Below are 10,012 nucleotides of genomic sequence, written 5' to 3'. Positions count from 1 at the left end.
CTTGAGCAGTCTAAAGTATCTGCACAGAATGCCAGCGCTGAAACTTCACACTTCTCCGAACTGTGGAACTCTCTAGACAACGTTGTTTCATGGATTTTACAGAAAGGTACAAATGTAGAGTTAGTAATCACTTGAAGTCCTCTGGCTGGAGCATGAATCAGGCTCTGCGGAAAGTGTAACTTGACTATTTAATACCCAGTACAATTTCAGCAAATCCACCTGGACCAATTCTGATTTTAGTTTTCTGGTTTTAGTTACAGTTGTTTCGGTTGTAATCCAAATGCACAGAAAAAGGTCACAATATGCCAATGTCTTAAATTACAATGTAACCTTAATACTATAATGAATGGGTTAAGATACAGATCAGCCTTTATTGAAGTGAATGGCAGAACAGGCTCAACGGACTGAATGGCCTCTTCCTGTTCCAACACAACCTCGATCTGTGGAATACAATGAAATGATCATCTGTCTGTTCTAGCATTGATTTATATGATTTTGAATAAGGAAGGATACATCATACATATCTAAAAAATGCAAACTTATTTTGAGATTTTTTTCATGTTTTTCATTGAAGAAAAGATATTTCAAACCTTTTTTTTTTATCATGTGTAATGAAATGTCAGAAGTTCCAGTAACAAATCTTTGTGACCTCATCTCCAAACCATTGTCTTACATACTTTAAACAGAAACTCCAGAAAGCTCTGTACAAATACTTGCAGCACAAACAAATGGTAACATAATCACTCACGACACTCTGGTTACTCCAGGAAAAAAGTCTCTTTGGAATTTGCCTCCGAGGTAAATGTGTTTTCTAATGCTGGATGATACCGGTTCAGTGCCTGCATATTAAATACAAGTTGTTTGAAGCCTAGAACTCTCATTGAAACCATGTTTCAGATGCAAGTCATTAATGTGACATCTTCAATTTACTGATTTGATAGCAGATGTTTGTAAATTCACACACAGCTCTCTGGCTCAATTCTATATGAATCATAAGTGGGCAAACGAGAAGATGGAATCAATAACTAGAGATCTCATTGTTTGGTTACCATTATCCTAAATCCGTACCCTAACCCTTACAGTAAACCCTCAGCCCAACCTTTAGCCCAAACCCTGACGTCACAAGTTGTTTCCTGATGTTGCAAATTGAACTCGTATTGAGTTCTGATCTGTTCATTCACGTCCGAGAATATTTCTTGGTACTGTTATAAATATATAACAGCAGGCTTCTTGGAAGGGGGAGAGAAAGAGATTATATTCACTTTGGAAGGAGTAACAGGAATGCAGAGTACTGGGCTAATGGGAAGATTCTTGGTAGTGTAGATGAGCAGAGAGATCTTGGTGTCCAGGTACATAAATCCCTGAAAGTTGCCACCCAGGTTAATAGGGCTGTTAAGAAGGCATATGGTGTATTAGCTTTTATTAGTAGGGGGATCGAGTTTCGGAGCCACGAGGTCATGCTGCAGCTGTACAAAACTCTGGTGCGGCCGCACCTGGAGTATTGCGTGCAGTTCTGGTCACCGCATTATAGGAAGGATGTGGAAGCTTTGGAAAGGGTGCAGAGGAGATTTACTAGGATGTTGCCTGGTATGGAGGGAAGGTCTTACGAGGAAAGGCTGAGGGACTTGAGGTTGTTTTCGTTGGAGAGAAGGAGGAGGAGAGGTGACTCAATAGAGACATATAAGATAATCAGAGGGTTCGACAGGGTGGATAGTGAGAGTCTTTTTCCTCGGATGGTGATGGCAAACACGAGGGGACATAGCTTTAAGTTGAGGGGTGATAGATATAGGACAGATGTCAGAGGTAGTTTCTTTACTCAGAGAGTAGTAGGGGCGTGGAATGCCCTGCCTGCAACAGTAGTAGACTCGCCAACTTTAAGGGCATTTAAGTGGTCATTGGATAGACATATGGATGAAAAGGGAATAGTGTAGGTCAGATGGTTTCACAGGTCGGCGCAACATCGAGGGCCGAAGGGCCTGTACTGTGCTGTAATGTTCTATGTTCTATGTTCTATATTCTCTACACAGTCACAATCACTCATACAAGTTCCAGAAAAGGACTTTAACACTTGGAAGGAGTTCTCACACTCTATTTCTTTTTTCTTTCCCCTAAATTCATATTTCCTCCTCTACCTTTCTCTCTGCTCCCCCCTCCTGTCCTGAAGGTTCTGCATGACGCACTAGGTTTCAGTCATGCTGAGGGGTTTGGGGGAAGGGGGCAATGGCATTAAGTGGTCAGTGGGGCGGGGAGAAAGTGTTTGTTCAAACAGGTCTTCATGTTACTCTACCAGTTCCATTTATTATCTCTCGGGTGAAAATTACTGGAAGAGAAAATGTTCATCACGTTCAGGGGTTTGAAATATTACAACAATTTGTAAATGACAGACAACTCCTGAGAAATTCAGTCACAAGGTTATTAAACTTTGTAAAGCCTGTTTAATATAGTGTGAATACAGACTGAATTGCTCAATTAGGAGAACCTGATCCTGATTGTAATTTTTCAGAAAACTTTTTCTTGAAGTGTTTATTGCCATTATTATTCTGGCCATTAATGCCTGTGTGCAGCCTCCTGGAACAGCACTTTGGTCAGTCTGAGTCGCTGGTTGTAAGGTAAATACACTCTCAGACCACAAAAGATCATCAAGTCACAATTGAGTTTATCGGCTGTAAAGAAAGCTGAGGATCAATGCGCCCACTGGGTCAGGAACATTCTCCCAGCTTCACTGTATATTTGTTGTTATTGGAGACACTGCAAGGAACGTTTCCCAAAACGGAATTGTCTGATCAATTTGCACTGTCAAGAAATTGCAATTTGTTCATTTCTCTTCCTCCTCCATGCTTGTATCAGTTTCGTAAATGTGACAAGAACCCTAAATATTAGGTAAAGAGAAATTTTTGTCTTAACACCCTTCACTTTGACATCAAATAAACAGTGAAAAATAAAAATGCGATAAATACTAACTCTGTGGATGAGTATGAAGCCAACATCCATCTCACTGATTGAAGGGTGAGAATGGCACAAACCTCCATGTGAAAGGGTGGGGAGGCGTAGCGAGGGAAGAAGAGGAGCACGACAGACACTGAGCATGTCCATCTTTGGAGCAAAAAGCAAAGCCAAAGCTAAGCCCTTGTGGAAGACAGACTAACACTAAAGTCTTAAGGAGGACAAGCAAGTGACATTAACACCAACCCTATAGCGGGAGGTTATATCAACCTTGAGTCTTACCCTTGTAAGGGAGGGTAGGAGCTAGGCTAACAGTGAACCTCTGTGGGGGAGGTTGGAAGCTGACACTGTGTTGGCTGGGGTGGGGGATGGGGGCATGGTAGGTGTACATGAACACTGACTGACCTGATGTTTCCCATTGGTTAGTTGGATGTGGTTCATTTGATTCTCCAGGAAAGATTCCATATGAATGATTTCCTGTGGGGCATGTTCAACTGTCGATTCATGAGGCAACTGGAAAAGGAAAAGATTCTTAAAGGATCAATTAAGCCATACCATAATCTGTGGAGATCTTGGGAAACTGGGACCACTCCACAAGTACAGAAGACTCTTTTCGCTTCATACTTAATTGTCCATTAAATGTAATGTTTCAGCTTTCCCCACTAGTTCATTTGGTAAAGTTAATCATACAATCTTAAAGATCTCAGGTTCAATTCACAACCGATGGCTGAGTTAGATGATCGCAACAGAGTTAGTGGTCGGGGCACTACAACTGGTCTCAGTGCCCCTGAAATAGGGAGGAGATAAATTAGGTCCTGATCACGATGCCGTGACACTGTTTGCAAGTGTGTGGGGGAATGAAAGAGATACTGAAGTGCTTTCAGTACCAGTCAATATGTTGCCCAGGAAGCAGCACCTTCAGGAAAATAGGATAAAAATAGAAAAAAACTGTGTTTCATCAACAAAATTGATATTTGACTTGAAAAAGAAAGTTCAGTTTACACTTGCAAAGGGTCATCAACAAGATCATCAGTGTTATACACAAATCTGCAGAATCCCTGGAGATGATCAGGAAAGAGGAAGGACATGTTCATTTTTTTCTTTAATCATTCAAGGTATTTATTTTAAAATAGGAGGAGGAACAGTGACTATCAAATCCTGAAAGACATCTGATTACCACACCACAGGAATAAGAAACAGAAAAATTCTCAGAGTAGCATGATAGTGGAGACTCTGATACACCAGTAAATGAATGATTCTGCACCACAAGTTAAGAGCAAGAAAAAGAACTGCTGTTCTTAAAAAGCCCATTCACTCAAGAACTGACAGTGTCACACCACTGACTGATAAGTAAGTTGCACTTATCCTGAACCAGTGGGAGCAGCAGTTACTCTTGCCAACTCTAAAAAGCGTGAGATGTGTTATAATCAATAGAGGGAATTTTAACACCCCCGCCCCACCCCCAGGAAAGGCTGGGGACTGTGGTGAGGGGTGGGGGAGAGATGGGAGATTAAATGCTTAAAAATCTGAAACCAAACTCCAACCTGCCATAAACATGCCTGTTTCCAGTTCAACCAGAGCAGTTTGGAGAACAGGCAAGTAACCTGCTCTCAAGAGACAGTATGGTATTTGAAATATCTTAATGAGGCTGCATGCCCCAGAACTTAGCAGCCTTTTAGATCTAACATCTGTGGACTGAGTTTGCCAAGGTTCAGGAAACTCGGCAGCTGAAGGAGGCAAGAACGGCTGGATCAGTAGTTAAGTGTTTTTTGCAGCACTGCCGGTGAGCCAGAAGGAGCAAGAGTGCTTCCCCTGGTCCTCCAACCTAACCTGCCGCAACTGGCTTCCCTCCCTGTGGTCCATCTCACCCCTCACAATCCAACGGTACCCCCACCCTTTGCAGTCTGATAACCACCCCCGCCTCCCGAATCTCCAGGCTGACATGCAATCCGATGCCTACCACCCCACTATCTTCCTCGCCCACCTTGTCAGTCTCCCCACCTTCCTGATTCCCTGGCTGCGGCCTGCGAGCACAGTCTTACCCAAACTCAATCTGACTGGCTGCCAGCCACAGAAAAGAAATTCAAATGAGGTCCCGCCTGAGCATGACCCCCGTCCCCCCACTCCGCCAATGTAACCTGTACTTCTGGGTTTCTTACAAATCCACCTCCAGCTACCTATAAATATTCTTTGTCCTAAATGAGAGTGGAATGTATGGAGAAGCTTACAGCCACTGTCAGATGTGGTACTGGTCTAATAAATAATCCTTTTAACCTCGAGTCTCCAAGTATTGATTCTTCAACAAACACACTGAGACGATACCTGACTTACCAGTACAGGAGGTGCTTGGAACAGGTAGCTGAAAGGGTAATAGAGGAGATTTATACAAGAGGCAGCGTACAGGTCAGCATAGCGCATCAGCTGACTGGCAAATAGTGTCTGTCTGGAGCCACATCTTAACAAACTTCCCATCTTTCCGTAGCACATATCCATTTCGTGGGTCACTACCTGGAAGCATGTGGAAAAAGGAAAGAACAAGTCGAAAAAGGTACCCCATTTCCTTTCAGAACGTTACCTCCAAACACCACCCAACCTTTCACAGGATAGCTGTATAACAAAAGGTTTGCATGAAGAACGATGTTCAGCCCCTTTGATCTTATTTTCCCAGAATACCGGCCTTACCATCTTCTGCTTGCAACATCTTGTTGCTTCTGAAAATGAATCCATCGTCCTGGACTCATTCATCCTCCCTGATAACCCATTCCAGCTTTGATCACTGTCGATGAAAAGAAAAGCTTCCAGGCACAAAAAGCAGGACAAGTCCAACCCAGCCAATTACCGCCCCATCAGCCTATTCTCAATAATCAGTACAGTGATGGAAGGTGTCATCAACAGTGCCATCAAGCAGCACTTGCTTAGCAATAACCTGCTCAGTGACGCTCAGTTTGGGTTCTGACAGGGCCACTCAGCACCTGACCTCATTACAGCCTTGGTTCAAACATGGACAAAAGAGCTGAACTCAAGAAGTGAGGTGAGAGTGACTGCCCGTGACATCAAGGCAGCATTTCACCGAGTATGGGATCAAGGAGCCCCAGCAAAACTCTGGTCAATGGGAATCAGGGGGAAACCCCTCCGCTGGCTGGAGTCATACCTAGCGCAAAGGAAGATGGTTGTGGTTGTTGGAGGTCAATCATCTGAGCTCCAGGACATCACTGCAGGAGTTCCTCAGGGTAGTGTCCTTGGCCCAACCATCTTCGGCTGCTTCATCAATGACCTTCCTTCAATCATAAGGTCAGAAGTGGGGATGTTCGCTGATGATTGCACAATGTTCAGCATCATTCGTGACTCCTCAGATCCTGAAGTAGTCCGTGTAGAAATGCAGCAAGACCTGGACAATATCCAGGCTTGGGCTGATATGTGGCAAGTAACAATTGCGCCACACAAGTGCCAGGCAGTGACCATCTCCAACAAGAGAGAATCTAACCATTTCCCCTTGACATTCAACGGCATTACCATCGCTGAATCCCCCACTATCAACATCCTAGGGGCTGCCATTGACCAGAAACAGAACTGGAGTAGCCATATAAATACCGTGACTACAAGAGCAGGTCAGAGGCTAGCAATCCTGAGGCGAGTAACTCACCTCCTGTCTCCCCAAAGCCTGTCCACCATCTACAAGGCACAAGTCAGGAGTGTGATGGAATACTCTCCACTTGCCTGAATGGGTGCAGCTCCAACAACACTCGAGAAGCTTGACACCATCCAGGACAAAGCAGCCCGCTTGATTGGCACCTCATCCACAAACATTCACTCCCTCCACCACCGACGCACAGTGGCAGCAGTGTGTACCATCTACAAGATGCACTGCAGCAATGCACCACAGCTCCTTAGACAGCACCTTCCAAACCCGCGACCTCTACCAACTAGAAGGACAAGGGCAGCAAATACATGGGAACGCCACCACCTGCAAGTTCCCCTCCAAGTCACACACCATCCTGACTTGGAACTATATTGCCGTTCCTTCACTGTCGCTGGGTCAAAATCCTGGAACTCCGTTCCTAACAGCACTGTGGGTATACCTACCCCAAATGGACTGCAGCGGTTCAAGAAGGCAGCTCACCACCACCTTCTCAAGGGCAATTAGGGATGGGCAATAAATGCTGGCCTGGCCAGTGATGCCTACATCCCATGAATGAATAAAAAAAATAAATCTGATCTAAACTTCACTTCACAGCCCTGCGTTTGCTCCCTTCCTTCCACAGTGTAACTGCAATATAACTTCTGGGAATCTGGACACAACTGTCAGACTACCATCTGACATTCTGTAGCCCTGATGAGCAGTGCATCAGTTTTCACTGCTGGCTCTCTTTCAACTAATAGTGCTTTACAAGACCACAGACAGAAGTGTATATAGCAAAATACTTGTAATCCCAATGGGTAGCTCGTTAAAATAATTGAGACCACAATCCAGCTCCACTGCGCCCACATCCAGTTTAATGGAGGAACGTTTGGATACCTGTGAATAACCGACTCACTGTTGTTTGGACCTGAATCAGTGGAGACGGATAAGTACTTCCTACAGCAATTAACAATCTTAGAAGATGCTAATTTGAACTTTTGAAGTTAAATTTTCCTTAAATGTCTCCAGCACAGGTTCCTCGAGGAAATTCCGTCATTTCACCCAATACCTTGACTGCAGATTGAACATTTGAGCAGTTACTATGTTTTGGTCTCTGTCTTTTGATAGGCAGTTGGAACTGCACCTCTTACCTTTATTTGTCTCTGAATTGAGGTGATATCAGGGTGTTCATTGCTGCTGCTGTCCAAATGCCTAAAACAGCCGAAACAAATTGAAGTTAAGGCCATTTCAACACTCACTTTACCCACACTGCAGTTGTTCAGCATGTCAGGCAAGAATGTGCTCACAACCTGCTGAGCAAGTACACACTTCCAAAAGTTCGTCATCAGCCATACTGACATAAATTCATCTTTGACCCTTTAGTTTTTAGTCACTTTTCTTAATAACATTTTTAATCACATTGTTAAACCTAAAAGGCTGGTGTCCACTTTCAGACCTTAGTCAGGGCTGCTCCAAGCCAGACCATTCCAGGCCAAATTGCTGTGGGCCAGTTCGCCTCTAATTTGATTCACTCTCTTCAAGTTCAAACTCCTAGCCTGTCAGTCGGGAATCAGTTCACTGATCTGAAATGTTGCAATCGTGTCCTTTTACAATGAAAACAGTTCCCAGCTCTCAAATTCAGCTACAATTCATCTCATTGCTCACTTACTTGTAAAGATCAGCCACAAATATATCAAGGTTATGAAGTTCTTCAAAAAGAGCTGTGAAAAAGGACAGAAAAGGGTGAGGCAGTGCTTAATATCATATCTTGCTATATTGCTCAAAATTACACAAGAACAAATGACAATTATTTATCGCCAAGACTGTCAAAAATCATCACGCTGGTTACTGAAGCCGAATTAGACAAAGTGAGTGCCAAGCAACAGAAGGAGATATTTGGATAGGTGACTAAAAGCTTGGTCAAACGGGTGGGCTTTAAGGTCTAAAACGAGGAGAGGAAGGTGAAGATGTGGAGGGTTTTCAGAAGGGCATTCCAGAGCATGGGGCCAAAGTGGCTGAAAGCACAGTTGGCAATTGTGGGGCAAAAAGAATTGGAGATGCAGAAAAAGGATCACAGTACAGGGGTGGGTGGGGAGAGGTGATTCAGGGCTGGAGGAAGCTCGCGAGGTAAGCAGAAAAAAAAGCCATGAACAGATTTAAACACAGAGATGAGAATTTTAAATTGGAGCCACTAGAGGACTGGGATCCAATGTAAGAGTGCAAGGAAAGCAGAGCTAGCGAAAGTGCACTGGCAAATTAGGTTAAGGGACAGGTCAAGAGAGATGCAGTGGCAGACATTTAAGGGGATATTTCAGAATACACAGAATTCCAACGAGAAGGAAAAATTCCAAGGGGAGGACCCACCATCTGTGGTTCACTAAAAAGTTAAAGATAGTATCAAACTTAAAGAAAAAGCATATAATTGCACAGAGATGGGTGGCAGGTCAGAAGATTGGACAGAATAGAAAAAACAGCAAAGAATGACTAAAATATTCATAAGGAGGAAAAAATTAGAGTATGAGAGAAACCTAGCTAGAAATATAAAAACAGATAGTAATAGTTTCGATAGATATTTAAAAAAGCAAAGAGTTAACAAAGTGAGCGTTGGTCCTATAGAAAGTGAGTCTGGGGAATTAATAATGGAAAATAGGGGATGCAGATGAATTGAACAGGTATTTTGCATCGGTCTTCACTTTACAGGATATAAGTAACATCCCAGAAATAGCTGTAAATCAGGAAATGGAAGGGAGGGAGGAACTCAAGAAAATTACAAACACCAGGGAGGTGGTCATGAGCATATTGTTGGAGCTGCGGGCTGACAGGTCCCCAGATGGACTTCATCCTAGGGTCTTAAAAGAAGTGGCTAGGGAGATAGTTGATGCATTGGTTTTTCTTTTCCAAAATTCCCTGGATTTGGAGAACGTTCCATTTGATTGGAAAATAGCGAATGTAACTCCTTTATTCAAAAACGGAGGCAGACAGAAAGCAGGAAACTATAGGCCAGTTAGTTAACATCTGTCAGAGGGAAAATGTAAGAAGCTATTATTAAAGACATTATAGCAGGTCAATTAGAAAAATTCAAGGTAATCAGGCAGAGTCAACATGGTTTTGTGAAAGGGAAATCATGTTTAACCAATTTATTGAAATTCTTTGAAGAAGTAACACATGCTGTGGATAAAGGGGAACCGGTGGATGGACTGTACTTAGATTTCCAGAAGGCATTTGATAAGGTGCCACATCAAAGGTTATTGCAGAAAATAAAAGCTCATTGTGTAGGGGGTAACATATTGGCATGGATAGAAGATTAGCTAACAGGAAACAGACAGTGGGCATAAAAGGGTCATTTTCCAGTTGGCAAGATGTAATGATGGTCTGCCACAGGGATCAGTGCTGGGGCCTCAACTGTTTACAACTTATATCAATGACTTAGATGAAGGGACCGAAGGTATG

General features: G+C 43.3%; 1 protein-coding gene across 4 annotated transcripts in view; it reads right to left on the bottom strand.

Moving 5' to 3' along the window:
• Positions 1-631: 631 nt before the first annotated feature.
• The window catches only part of LOC137357129 (cytosolic purine 5'-nucleotidase-like), a 69,220-nt gene continuing 59,839 nt past the window's right edge, over positions 632-10,012 (bottom strand). For 2 of the 4 annotated variants that reach the window (XM_068023184.1, XM_068023187.1), the window contains 5 exons: positions 8,232-8,283; positions 7,714-7,774; positions 5,275-5,451; positions 3,349-3,456; positions 634-839 (listed from right to left, as the gene is read on the bottom strand). In XM_068023184.1, coding sequence (XP_067879285.1) covers positions 759-839; positions 3,349-3,456; positions 5,275-5,451; positions 7,714-7,774; positions 8,232-8,283 — 479 coding nt within the window. In that variant the 3' untranslated portion in view covers positions 634-758. Of the gene's footprint in view, positions 840-2,412; positions 2,870-3,348; positions 3,457-5,274; positions 5,452-7,713; positions 7,775-8,231; positions 8,284-10,012 lie in introns of those variants that run through there. The other 2 variants (XM_068023186.1, XM_068023185.1) reach the window with 2 other exon arrangements.

This window comes from Heterodontus francisci, chromosome 47, assembly GCF_036365525.1.
Source record: "Heterodontus francisci isolate sHetFra1 chromosome 47, sHetFra1.hap1, whole genome shotgun sequence".
Lineage (NCBI taxonomy): Eukaryota > Metazoa > Chordata > Chondrichthyes > Heterodontiformes > Heterodontidae > Heterodontus > Heterodontus francisci.
The sequence above is the reverse complement of the archived record's forward strand: the minus strand, read 5'-3'. Positions and strand labels throughout refer to the sequence as shown.